At 36.1% G+C, this 14,242-nt stretch overlaps 1 protein-coding gene across 16 annotated transcripts in view; it reads right to left on the bottom strand.

Moving 5' to 3' along the window:
* Positions 1 to 14,242, bottom strand: part of LOC110461677 (plexin-A1-like) — a 217,529-nt gene that overhangs the window by 15,933 nt on the left and 187,354 nt on the right. For 15 of the 16 annotated variants that reach the window (XM_021515256.1, XM_021515258.1, XM_021515257.1 and 12 more), the window contains 17 exons: positions 13,837 to 13,948; positions 12,627 to 12,668; positions 9,366 to 9,500; positions 9,067 to 9,177; positions 8,633 to 8,723; positions 8,110 to 8,297; positions 7,360 to 7,511; positions 6,747 to 6,843; positions 6,313 to 6,449; positions 5,643 to 5,810; positions 5,366 to 5,462; positions 4,401 to 4,676; positions 3,840 to 4,016; positions 3,135 to 3,378; positions 2,717 to 2,859; positions 2,312 to 2,445; positions 419 to 478 (listed from right to left, as the gene is read on the bottom strand). In XM_021515256.1, the coding sequence (XP_021370931.1) occupies positions 419 to 478; positions 2,312 to 2,445; positions 2,717 to 2,859; positions 3,135 to 3,378; positions 3,840 to 4,016; positions 4,401 to 4,676; positions 5,366 to 5,462; positions 5,643 to 5,810; positions 6,313 to 6,449; positions 6,747 to 6,843; positions 7,360 to 7,511; positions 8,110 to 8,297; positions 8,633 to 8,723; positions 9,067 to 9,177; positions 9,366 to 9,500; positions 12,627 to 12,668; positions 13,837 to 13,948 (2,364 nt within the window). The remainder of the gene's footprint in view (positions 1 to 418; positions 479 to 2,311; positions 2,446 to 2,716; positions 2,860 to 3,134; positions 3,379 to 3,839; positions 4,017 to 4,400; positions 4,677 to 5,365; positions 5,463 to 5,642; positions 5,811 to 6,312; positions 6,450 to 6,746; positions 6,844 to 7,359; positions 7,512 to 8,109; positions 8,298 to 8,632; positions 8,724 to 9,066; positions 9,178 to 9,365; positions 9,501 to 12,626; positions 12,669 to 13,836; positions 13,949 to 14,242) is intronic. The other variant, XM_021515270.1, reaches the window with a different exon arrangement.

The following is a 14,242-nucleotide window of genomic DNA, read 5'->3' as shown; positions in this document are numbered from 1 at the left end:
ATACCAACAAATGCTAATTCACTGTAGCTCTATAATAAGCCCACCCACTACCTATATAATTCTTTATTTGTTTTAGGAAGGGTACATTCAGCCATTGGCTACGAGTTGTTGTTTTGTTTTGTTTTGTTTGTGTTTTACGTCCTGTTAACAGCTATGGTCATTTAAGGACGTGCCAGGTTTTGGTGATGGAGGAAAGCCGGAGTCCCCGGAGAAAAACCACCGACCTACAGCCAGTACCTGGCAACTGCCCCACGTAGGCCTCTAACCCGCGACTTAGTGATGGAGGGCTAGTGGTAGCAGAATGTCGGACGCCTTAACCACTTGGCCACCGCAGCCCCTTTCGATACCAGTTGTTCTTGTATATCAGTGTTATATATATTGTCTCCTGGATACCATGTGTGCCGCACTTAGAACTTACTCTGTAGCATACTCCATGTTGTTCTGGTAGAGAATCATCAGCAGTGACGCTACATTGGACCTGAAACAATAGATAGAGACCGTCATCAAATAACAGTGGGGTTAAGAAAAAGGAGAAAGAAATTTGTTGGCTGCAAATAGATGTAGCATGGGCAATGAGGGCTATTATAATACAATTATAGTGCCTATATATCCAAATCATATATATCGCCATGCAGCCTCTAAGCTGAAGACCCGACAGTGAATAAGTTCATTATTTTCAAGTTCATGATTGTGTAGGCGAGACGGGTTAGTGAATAGATATATCGAGTAGCTAGTTTTAAGTATAAATGACATTAGGATAGCTATAATACGGGTGTTTGTTATAAATACCAGCTGTAGAGTTGATAAGAGCAGATTATATGATAACTTGAGCTGTTATAGGGTAGATATAGCACTTCTGTCGTTTTGTTAGGTCGTATTTTCGCTCGTAGGCAGCCATATTGGAACATGCTGTAGTGATGTAAATTTATAGTACGCGTATTTTCATTGGCTGGGTTCAGAGTGAGGAGCCAATGAGATCTGTCCGTGGGATATATAAGCCGGTGTTTTCACGTACTCGGGGCAGACAGAGCTGGACAGCTTGCCTGACAAAAACCATGTCCAGGTAAGGATGGGTTAACTGCCACGTTTGTAATTAGGGTCGGATGACCTGAGAGACCCGGTATAGGTCCATGGGTAGAGTTACCACATGTTAGGTTGAGCATGCCGCACGGGCATTAGCAGTGCTTCATGGCTTGAAAGCCAGGGTGTAGAACAGCTGATTTGTGTATATATATATAATGTAGGGTTAGTGTGGAGAAACACAACAATGAAACTGACACAGAACAGAGGACAGTTCATATATTTCTCCCTGTTAAGTCTGTAATAGACCGTTTAGCATTAGAGATGGAGGTCTCACAATGCCTAGTTGGTAGTTTTATTGGCTTTAGGGGAAATATAGGAACTTGGCTTGGAAGTGTATAGAAGTTAGGATGTAACTATTAGTTTGGCTATTAATGTAAAGGGTGGGTATAAATAGGTTGTGATACAGGAGTTATGATATTTATCTAGAAAGGTTATCAGGTTTACCCTTACAAAACCATTCCATTATGATGTACACTTATTTTTTTTGATATTCCTTATTGTCCATATTCTACAATGGCAACAACATTTACAATGGTTATTATTGTTAACACTGTTGATATTTGATATTGTTATTAAATACTGGAACTGTTATTTCTGACTCTGGTTTTCATTTCTCTAATCTCCCGCCTGATGGGAAAAGAACACGGTGGAAGAGGGATAATGAGGAATAGGTGTCTGGCATATGAGATCACAGAATTAAACACAACGCGAAGTACATTATAATACCCACTATATCCGGGATTGACACCTATTCGACAGAAATCCCCCTTCTACTACAATTGTAAAAACATTCTGGTTGCTTATCCCTGCTACAAATGTTTTCATTGTTAGTGATGTGATACGTGATTTGGCAGGGAATTCCAATGGTTGACCACTCTTTCTTTAAAGGAGTACTTTCTTTTAAAGTTCAATTTAGACATTCCTTTTTCAAGTCGAAGACTAAGTTCTCTTGTTCGTTTGTTATCGTTTTTATTTAAATGAGCCTTCTGTTACAGAAGTGTCATAGTATCCATGTATTAGTTTATAAACTTGTATCATATCTCCTCGAAATCTTCTATGTTTTACTATCCTTAATCTGTCTTGATAATGTAGGTCTGGAGATAATTATGTTACAAGGTAACTTTTCATCACATAGATAATAACATATTTTAACATGTGTGTAAGAGACTGAGTTTCCCCTGGCAGCCAATGAAAACCCACTGCAGTGCGTTGGTTCATAAATACATACTTGTCCCTGATACTGAAACTTTTCTGTTTCTCCAGGGTCCGGATGAGTAGGAGGAGGAAGTGCTTGTTCTGAAGCAGCTGGTTGAAGTGTACAATACCAATATCAGGATGGCGGTCAATGTTCCCATTCTTTTGCTGAGAAAGAGGGGAAGAACAATCAAATACATAGCAATTTATAGGTTTTATATTCCTGTTATAGAAATGTCATTAATGGTAGTTATATTAATTTTACATTTATTGTTTTTGCTATCTGTATTTACAAATTGCATCTTGAAAGGAAGAAATGTGGACTACTTATATGTAAATAAACAATTTACAGAATAGGGAAATATTTTGAAAACTAAGAATTAACATCTGAACTAAAGAGATATTTTTCTGAGAAATTGGGAGCAGGCTGATTACGTACCATAGGTGGGTGGAGGATGACATGATCCAACATGCCGGGGAAAAGCACATTGAAGGTGTAACTCTCAAAGCTGTAAAATGGCTTTTTGCTTGCATCCAGGTCATTTGTAAGGTCAGTCATGTCTGTCTGCAGCTCCGCAAATGCTGGAAAAAGCAAATACGTCTTACATCTAATTGTGATTTTTAATACACATTTCTTTTCTCTTAATGAGAAATACTGTATATTAAGGCAGGATTTACAAATCTTTAATGTCTTGTAACATCGTGGTTTTTACTGAATGCACAAAAAGAAGTTGTTTTGGAGACCTGCTCTGGATACCCTCATGCCCTTTAAAATTCTCACAGGTAATTTTTATGAAATCTTAAATTATTTGCAGTTTTTGACTTTGTGTTGTCATTAATATTATACATTTCCTTACCTTGCCGACACTCATTTCGGACATTGCTCTCCAGTGAATCAAGTTGGATCTGCATCTTGCGGAACTCGCGCTTAGAGCGTGTCTTTTGGCGGTGGTAGAACAATGCGAACAGGATAACTGCCACTAGGATGACCACCACAATGGCCACCACACCACTGATTATGTACACAAGCATGCTTCCCTCAGGGCTCGGCGTTTCGTAGGCTAGGAACCCAATTTGGTACTCACGGTTTCCAATCTTCACCTGTTTAGAGATAAATAGAAAATCACACAGTTAACATCATCAGGTAAAGATTACAATGTTGATGGTTGCTAGATTTTTCTTATTAGGCTGCTTGGTACAAGTTTATACTATATTACTAAGGTAAAAGGTTACAATGATTACTTTGTTGTTCAATAAAAGTTATTATGCGGCTCAGTGAAAGTTACTGTGCTGCTAAGTAAATGTTACCCTGTTGCCAGGAAAAAAATACACAGTTGCTAGGTACAATTGTAAAAGAATTTCCTTCACTGCTTTTGGCACTTTACAATGCTGTGTTCATAGGCAACAATTTCATTTGAAAAAAGTGGGATTCCATTATTTAATATATTCATATCACACTTTGTCAGTTTAAGCAGTACCAGTACAACTTTATCAGGAACCGACAATTATTTCCCAAGTGTGACGAAACCTGTTTGGGGAAATATGAATCTTGATATACGTACAATGACTTGTGGGGCATTGCTGTTGGAAGGAACCCCGTTGCGTTGGATGGTTTGAGGCTGGGTGGTGGGTGGTGTGCAGTAAATCTCATTTTCCACAAGATTTGTAACATTACACATCTTTTCACCAATCATCACAGTCACGTCCTCCTTGCTGGCTGCCACGTTCAATCCTTGACCCTACAGACACAACACAATAATTTTCTAATATGTTCAAATCTGAGGAGAATTGGCGATGTGATGATTAACGGCCCCGCAAATGTTTTTTTTAAAAATTATGACCCATATTTATGATTCAATTGAGACAATAACTGAACAAAATTATCTGATTTTACAGCTTCTTTCTCTCACCAGAAAATAAGAAAGGAAAGAAGGAGGGATATGGATATTTATAGAGTCGGTTTGAATCTAAACAAATACGCTACTGACCTAATACAGAACTTTTCCATGGCAATGTATCTAAGAATAAGTGATTAATATGAAAACAAAGGGAACAGAGTTTTACAAATTTATAAAACACTCACGACAGACGACCACTCACAGGGATACAAACGTAATACTAACCCTGATAATGAGGACTTCGCCTTTGAACTCCTTCAATCCTCCCTGCTCCGTGAAATTAAACACTTGGGGGTCGGAGAAGTAATCCAGGGAGCTAGCCACATCAGGGAAGTTACGAGACAAATTCTGCACCGACAGCACATTGTCCATGATGAAGCCTATCTCAGCAGATAGCTGCTGTGTTGACCGCCTCAAACGGTCAACGCGTTCCAGTTCGTCATGAACGGTCATGTGGGGCGTTGGACACTTCATCATCGTAGAGTTGAATATGTAACAGTCCTGTGGGAATGTATTCACAATTTGAATTCATAATACTGTACAAAAATTCATGATGTAAAAAAGATTTATATTTTGAAATGCACTGTATGCTGTCATATTATAATAACAGATCATTTTAAATTAGGGAGGTTAAAAGGGTCTGGCAAGAATGAAAGCTAGGTTCTACACAATAATGAACAGACTGTTTCAATAAATACTGGTACTTATAACCCTTGCTAAAGTAATTATTTGTTTTGATTTGTGTTTGTAATATATTTTCACAACCAAATTATTACCAAATACATAAAGTGTGGCTACAACATAAGATGTAAATAACATTGAGAGTAGTTCCCATACTAAACACTCCCGAGTAGTTCCCATACTAAACACTCCCCGAGAGAGAAGCATATAATGAAGGGTATGTAATGCTGTTTACTGGGAAATCTCTGCTGCAACTCAATTACCCCTTCCTTCGTCCACTGTAATGAGGGCAACTCGTCATTACAGCAAACGTAAGTAAACAACATAATATGCATAGGAATTATATGCGAAGGGCGAAATTAACACTGGGCTAATATGGATTATTCTGTCAAAGGGCTAAAGTTTACTGGGCAAAACATTTTCCTGCATAAGGTTCTCAAATTATGCCTGATGTTCCTTTAAGTAAACCACCGGTCAAAGAAGTAGAGTGAAAGTGACAATGTACTTACACATTCTTTGCTGCGTTTTGCTGCGAAGATGGTAAACATTCGAGGTCTCTGTATACAGGTGAAGTTGGTACCAGTCACAGTAATGTTCCTTCCTCCACTGCAAAATCACCACAAACAAATCTGGTAAACACTCGGTGATTGAATTAAAACGTTACTTTATTGAATTAAAACTCTACTTTAAATCACATAAGCATATTCTGCTTTTTGTGCCATTTTTTATTGTGCTACATGCATTTTAAGTTTCTTTGACAATCCTCAGTGCTGTTAAAATGCTTACCTAAAGAAGCTGCGAACAGGGGAGATACTCTTGATTGTCGGGTCGTCATAGTAACGGAACATGAGTGAACCATAGATGTCGTTACCATCAATACTCGCTCGAATCATTTCATCTCCAGTCTGGGGGCTGGGGGGTGTTGTACAGGTCACTGACCTTTGACCAACATGCCTGATGAATGAAAAAATAATATGCAGTCAAACCTTCAGATAATAATGGAAAAATGTCAATCATTTACAAAACCTAGACTAAATTTTGATAATTTTAACGGTTGTTGCAACATAATGCTGTCTTTAAGTGCTTGATTTTGCCACTCCTTTGTAGAGTGTACCTCTCATTCAGATGGGCAATGACCTAATTGAGTTTATATATTTTTTTTATCTTTCTATGAGACTGATACTATACCAATATTTATCTTGTATTTAGACCAGGATGCAAACACATCTCTGAATCAATATAGGGGGTAGTGGGAGTGGAATATTTACAGGAAAATGAAACAGCATGTCCATCAGCCTATCACTGTAGATAAAAATATAACATACACAACACATAAGCACTGGTTACTCGATATCTTTAATTATTGTACCTCCGAAGCGTTTTGTTATACAAATACATTATGTACTGTATTGACATCATAGGCTAATATTAAACAGCCTGTCGTCGGCCACCTTACCCAATGATCTGACAAGTACGATTGTTGATGGAGATGGAGATATTGTTGCCAGCATTTAGGTGTAAGCCCTTGACGGTGATGGATGAGCCGCCAGACTTTGGGCCGTGGGCAGGGGTCACCTTCTCTATGGACGGGCTCTGTTACAGTAAATGTGCAACATTGAGGCAGTTGAAGTATACATTTCACTAGTGTTTTTTATTGGCTTACAATATCTATAATTACATGTATTATGATTGAAAAGATGCTTTGTCAACAATTAAATATTTCTTTCAAGAAAAATGTAATAGGCAGATTTTTTTTTAAGGAAAAATCACATTTGATTCCTAAACTTCATATACAATATTTCTTCTTCTTTTTTTGATTGAAGCATACTAGTCCATGACAATTAAAGTGCACAAGGCGAAAGCAATGTGAAGAAAACTGAATTGACTCACAAGGTAGTGGAATATGATTTTATTAAAGACGTATGTCAGCACAGTTACGCCTCCGGACTTGTCCCCATGGTCACTTGGACCAATGACACACACGATTCTGTAACATAACACAGTCAAATCAGTCTATTATATACCGGTGAATCATGGGAAAACACAAACTTTCCATCATGACTCAATGTTCAAATTTCTCAAAATTTAATATTTTCACCTCATTCTGCAATTGAAAATATCAATTTAAAATCATAACTGATTAGATGAGTAAATTTCTATGAACAGTGTTCCTACAGGAAACATGATCAATTCAATACCATGTGTCACTCTATTTACTAGCTTTTGAGCTAAGCCCTTCACTAGGCAGTGACTGGCACTCACCTCTGAATCACATTCATAGGAGACTTACAATCAGGAAGTTTTTTTTCTGAATAAAGTTTGTTAAAATTTCATCAATTTGGCAGAAATTTAATATTATCTTCAAAAGAGATATGTAAAACTTAGATTAACAGTAGAAAATCCAAAAGTTATTTTTTCTCCTGAATATGTTCAGTAGCAAGTAGATTTAATGAAGCAAGATACATTAGTGAAGGTCTGCAATTAAAGTGTTATGAGTTATTACATTTTGGAGGGTCTGTAGAGTTCCTTGATAGGTCTACACGGTACACCTGCTATTGACACGTTGTTCTGAATGTCCTTGAACTCTGTACCGAGGTTATGCCCTGTCAAGGTCACACGTGTGCCTCCCATCTTTGTTCCATTGTTAGGGTCGATCTGTAATGTACAAAATAGGTCAGATTAACACCTCCAGTTCTTATCACAAGCACTCAATATTAAAGTTACAGTAATATGTTGGAAAGACAGCGATTAAAATTACAGTCTTAAAATTTCATAAATATTTGTAGAATTACAAACTATTTGAAGGGAGGTAATCCAATATGGCGGACCAGAAACTCGAGAACGATAACCCAAGAATGACTTGTTCCTACGTATAGTGCGCACCCCCTTTTTGACATGACAATATTTACCTAAAAAAGTGTGCACTATACGCGCAAATTTACGGTAGTATGGAAAGATTAAAAATTTCAATGACTTAAAGGACTAGGAGCGTTAAGGGTTATTTTTAGCCTCATCAGGGATTTAGAACTAGCTGTTATATTTATAACCTTAGATAAAGGAAGTGTGTAAAATAAAAAATGCCAGTTTTATCCTGCTGATAAGAAAAAAGAGCGAAGGTTAGCGGCACAGTACCTTGTCATAAACTTTTAAAAACTATTTTTAACAAATAGAAAAGGATTGTTTTCTTTTAAATTTGAAAAACTATTAACAAAGAATAAGACATTTTCCTGCCTTTTTCAGGCCTGATACTCACACTATGGATCCTAGGTGGGGGACAGGTGTCTCCGCTACTCCAGATTTGGGCTCGTGTGTCGGCACAAAACTCTCGGTACTCACACGTGCCCTGACACCAGGCGCAGTCGAGCTGTATTTCGTGATGCTGCATGTACTTGCAGTAACTACAGTCCCCATTACCCAGCTTGGTACAGCTGTATATAGTCACTGTAACAAAGGGCAAAGGTCAAAATCCACCAATCATATCGGTGTTAGTTAGGCACCGTAGACAATCAACCAATCATATGAATTTGATCCTTCAAACAATCGGCCAATAGTAGCAATGTTGCTTGATACGGTATGTATCAATACTTAATCAACCCATCAATATTTCATCTTACTCCTTCTATTTCTGTTGTAATGTTCATGTCTTTTGTTACATGTAGCTTCACATTGTTTAAAAGGTTTTGTTCTACCTCATGGTATCTGAATTGCATAATACTAATGCAGCACATTTAGCTGTTTTATATTTATGTTTTACAGAAGTATAGTATAACACATACCTTGTGTTGCATCATTTTCAACCTCAGTGTTATTTCCAAAGAAGATCCTGAGGTCAGCTTGAAACTTTCCAGTTTTGAACACATAATTTCTCTGCAAGCAGTAATGCCAATAAAAGTGTTGACAAAGATCTGATAATATATGGCAGATCAAAATGACAAATGATACTATAATGTATCTATGAAATATTCTCTTTAAATGAAATAATAATTCAGTTCATGTGAATGAAAATACTCAATAATATATTGCAGGAGTCCCATAGTTTACAGCTGTTGAATGTGCTAAAGAGTAATAGATGCTTTGCTGGACCAAAAGATATGACTATTACCTAATGGGATATAAAAACTCGACATTATATCACATGTTACAGCTAAATATGTGTGTTTCAGTATGTTTAAGAATGTATTTATAATCTGTGTGGTGGATCCTGTCTTACCTCTGGAATGTGGCACCTGATGATTTCACTGTCCAGGCGGTCACAGTGGGCCCTCACTGTAGTAAGGGTGTCAGGAATGCGGATCTCAGAACGATATCCCTCCATCCCAGGCTGATAGTGTGACCAAAATAAACAACAAACTTGAAGCAATCTTACATGAAGGATATTACACAGAGAAATGAAATGAAGCTTAAAGTAGGTATTAAGAAGATCGAAAATTTATGTTTCTTTGAACATCTTTTTGAGTGCGTTTTTCATTATTGATTTTTTTTTTCATCAAAAACATTGTTGTATCTTACAAGACGCTCTGGGAAGTTGAATCCCCGTATGGTGATGGGCTTGGCTTTCATGTTGGGGATGTAGACTGGCTCAGTTTTGCTTCTATCCACCCGCGGACAGTGGTTTGGTCCTCGTCTCCCCTCACCCGAGTACCTCTGAAAACAACAAACTAGGGGGTCAGAATTATACAAGGAGACTCGAGAACAACAGACAATACAGGTGGTACTGTACAGGTGGTTCTCATAGTACCGCAGGCAGTATCGGGTTGATATTAACCTTCATTAAACAAGTGCCACTCTAAAACGAGTGATCAGGGTGATGTGTATACATTTTGCGTGGTAAGAGATCTTCGCTTCCTATACATAATCTGTGTTATGCTGGCAGCAGATCTTTGCGACTAATGCATAATTGTTTGTAAGCTTGACAAGAGATCTTTGCTATACATATTTGACAAGAGATCTTTGCTATACATATTTGACAAGAGATCTTTGCTATACATATTTGACAAGAGATCTTTGCTATACATATTTGACAAGAGATCTTTGCTTACTATTTCATTTGTTGGTACATTTTCATTGAAGTAAGAAATCTTTGGAAAGATCACAGCTATAAAACATATCTACTATAGCAAGGATGCAACTGATTATTACCAAAATATCTTATCATGACATATCTTATTAATTTTCTACAATTCCACTTACTTTTTATATGTAATATTTGTATACTAAATAGATATCAATATTACCTGTCTTAAACTGTTTTCAACATGAAATTACAAATATTAAATTTGTATGACCTTTTATAATTCACTGTAATTATTTTGACACTCAAGACACAGTTATCCTTCTGTATCAGCAGCATGCAGCTAGTATTTTCTACCTATACAAATGCAATTGGATATTAAATTTTTATTATGTTTTTTTTTTTAAAACTTCCGGAATGGTAAAAGTCTGTAGTTAAAAAATCCAAAATGCACGCTAGTACTGTACATGCGGGTAATAAAATATCGATATGAAGAAGAGCATCATGAAGAACTTTGTGATCAAAGCAAGAGAGAATTAGTAATGTTAACACAACTTCTCAAAAAAGACTACTTCACATGTATGTAAAACTATAATTTTGTAATTACTAAAAACATCTAGTTTTCTCTGGTGATGTTTTAGTACTTTTTTCCAATAGATCATCCAAATTACAAAATTCCACTCTGGCCATAGTACAATGGCTTATAGAAACAAAGGAGACATCTCATGTCAACAAAAGACCAAGTAACAGTGTAGAAGGGAGATAACTCATGTCAACAAACATACTGATCATATCTGGTAATCAAAATGGTCTTACCAACTTCCTAGCTATATTTAAATTTTACAAATAAAACTGATTTTTTTTTAATGATTTTTAAGTATTGGGGGCTCTCACTCACTAGTAATTTCCAATTCCTCGTTTCGTTCCATTTGGGTTTTAATTCCTGGGGAATTTTCCCCCCAATACTTTTCTGTAATATTATTTACTTATCTGTTGATTATTTTACTGCTTTTGCTTTAATTTTTCTGTCTATTCTTGATTCTACAAGGCTCTTGAATCGCTCAGGAGTTTCGTCTTGCCAGCTCTTAAATCGCTTAAGTCTGGTGGTCAGTTTGCCTCTCTTGAATCGCTCAAGGCAAAGCTCTGCTTTGTAATCGCTTAAAAAGTTTTCTTTACTACTTATATATATGAGTATCTTAAATGCAGCTCTTGAATCGCTCAAGGGTTTGCTCTAGATATCTACATGTATACTGTCTTGAATCGCTCTAGAACGTTTCACTAGATATTTACATTTGGCCTGTCTTGAATCGCTCAAGAGTTAGTTGTCTGGCCTACTTAAAATATATTGCTGAGAATATATTTTTTGTTTTTCCTTGTGGCCTCTTTCTTTGCTTAGGAGGCTACCTCGTCAGCACATGTTTGTTTTTGTAGTATTGTATATAGTTAGCTTATTGTGTTGAGTGAGTAGCCCCTGATACGCCAAAGTATAATTTTGTATTTTATTTTATCTTGCTATCTGACTCATTTAAATATCTCGAATTGTAATAAACAGGTAAACTGTTGTTTCATCGTTTTTGTTGTGTATAAAAGCATCATGTCAAATAGTCGAGGATAAAATTTAGTGTCGCTATAATCAAGAGTCAGTTTAGTCAGGTTTCACTGAAATCATTCCCGTGTTATATAAAACCCCTAAATTCAGCCCCTTCCCCACCTTAACCTCACTGATGTCTATCACTGGTTCTATCTGAACAACCTGTCGCATCTATGTGCTTTTTTGTATAAATGTCCAAGAAAAGCCTCTTATGCAAATTTTCATTCTTGACCATGAATTTTTCAATAATCACAGCTTACTTGGTCTTCACATGACCTTCACATGACCCTTGCAGGTTATCTTGACTGATGTTAGAATCTACTAAGCTGATTCAGTAAGAATTGATTTGACCTTGTATGTTGGTACAGTATCAATTAGTAAGTAAGATTTTTAAAGACTTTGCAAAACATTGCTTCATGATCTAAAATGATACACACATCACATTTGAGTGTAACACAACTACACAGAACTTGATTGAACAGTTCAGTACAATCTACCGGTAGTAAGACGGGCATGACACGTATAGTACCTAATTTACGAATCACAAAATAGAATATGAAAGTTGGGAACATTTTATGCTGATTATGAAACAGAATGGATTCCGGAATGGATATCAGTGACTGCCCAAGATTTTCATGTCTTAATTAGTAGATCTTCACAAAAAACCCACACCCAAACACAACAGGGCTTCAAACATGCACAAGTTTTGGGAATGAATAATATTTTGTCAGTCAGCTCTGTCTTGTTCAACTTTTGTCACTTGTAAGTCATTTAAAATTCGACATTCTGATATATACATGCCATGCAGTATGCTGTCTATATTTCTTCATGAATGAAATCCTTCAGACTTGTTGAAATAGTATCATGCTGACTTTATTGGAGATTTAATGTACAAAAACTTTTAACTAGAAAACACTAGAAGAAGGAATACAGTTTATATGATAAAAATATTCCTTTTGAAAAATAATCACTTCACTTTTTGTCAGAAAACAGAATACTATGCAAATTTTCATCCAGAAAAAAAGAAAGTTGGAATAGGAAAAAAAAGGTAACACAGAAATATATGAATGACATTATCAATGAAGTAGAACCTATGAATTCATCCAGACACAAAAAATTTATACACTAGGGCTATGTATCTATGATAATAACATATACACCATCTTACAATGCTGCTGGCAACCTCTGTCGAGTTATCATCATCAGTCTCCTGAAAATTGGTAATTTCAAAATATCGTAAACGCCTTATATTGTATGGAACATTGAAACAAATACTGGGTTAGGTTTAAAGTTAGCCAAACGTCCACAAGGACACCTACTTTCCACATCAAATTCAACATTTGTCAGCAAATAAAAACTTAAGCAAATGAAAAACAACTGTGACTGCACAGAAAGAAAATAAGGCCACATCAATATCAGAGTGTTAATGGGTAGTGATGGTCTCGAACAAAACCACATGGTAAAAATGCTTAAAACTGATGAAATTGAAATGTGCTTGTTACAGAAACAATATTGTTGGGAAAACTGAAACAACAATAAAAACAACAACAGAACTATCAGCATGCTGTTAAAAATGAATAACTTGAATGTTTCGCTAGGGTTTTTATTAACCAAATCATTATTAAATAGAGGTAGGATCTTTTTGACATTACACTATCTGTTGTGTCGACACGTTAACTGGTAATCAGAAAGTAGATTCTAGTACCAGCACTACGTTTCCATCCTGTCAATTGAACCAGACTGGCTACAATGTCTCATTAAAGCCTATTTTAAGCTGCCTCTACATGGTAATATAGCTTTCTTAACAATACTTCTCTATCTACTCCATTCTGTAACAGATTTTCATCTGTTTATGCATTCTATCATTCTCTCAACATTTGATACTGAATTGTAGCTGCATGCTAACTTTGTATGAAAGGTCTGTCCCATTCTTTAAAGTACGAGCAATGCCTACAGAACAATATGCACAAAATATCAAAATTTTCTCAAAACATAACTTAGTATATCTAGCTGATTTCTCCGAACAGAACTTAAAGTTAGGCGGACTAATGCTTTTCTAAGAACATATAAGCAGGTTTACATTTTGGAATAATATATTTCATTCCTACATTTGTAAATAGAGAACCTAAAATAGAGAACCTACTTAATTCACAAAACCTTTAAAAAGTCCAGTTTCCCTGAGTAATTTTGAATGCATGATAATGCTGCCTTAGAGGTTTGCGTCACCTGGAAACGAGTTAGTCCATCAACTGAATTCCACTCAAACAACATTAAAACATTGGGTGACACATTGAAAACCAAATAAAACTGTGAGTATTATGGGATAGGTTGTATCCACTTAAAACAAGGAACTAAGTGTAATAAAATAAGGAACATACATTTCGACTCACGATGATGCCGCGGGGGTCACAGTTGCCAGAGTTATATAGACACTTGTTTTCATAGATACACCAGTCACATGACCATCGATTGTCTGTACAGGGACTGCAGCTGTTAAATAAATAACAACAACTCATTAACAGGAAAAAATACAGGTAACACAACAAAACTAAAGGTAAAATACAGGTAACACAGGTAAACTAACGGCAAAGTACAGGTAAAAAACACATATAAACGAAGTAAACTGAATGTAAACCACAAATGATACAGGTAAACTAGAGGTAAAAACAGAATTAACATGCATGAAATACAGGTAACAAAGCTTAACTAAAGATAAAATACAGGGAACATACATTTAAGCCAAAGGTAAATACAGGTAACATGGTACGTCTATAAGGTTTTCGT

This window comes from Mizuhopecten yessoensis, unplaced genomic scaffold (assembly GCF_002113885.1).
Source record: "Mizuhopecten yessoensis strain PY_sf001 unplaced genomic scaffold, ASM211388v2 scaffold10651, whole genome shotgun sequence".
NCBI classification, from domain to species: Eukaryota; Metazoa; Mollusca; class Bivalvia; order Pectinida; family Pectinidae; genus Mizuhopecten; species Mizuhopecten yessoensis.
The sequence above is the reverse complement of the archived record's forward strand: the minus strand, read 5'-3'. Positions and strand labels throughout refer to the sequence as shown.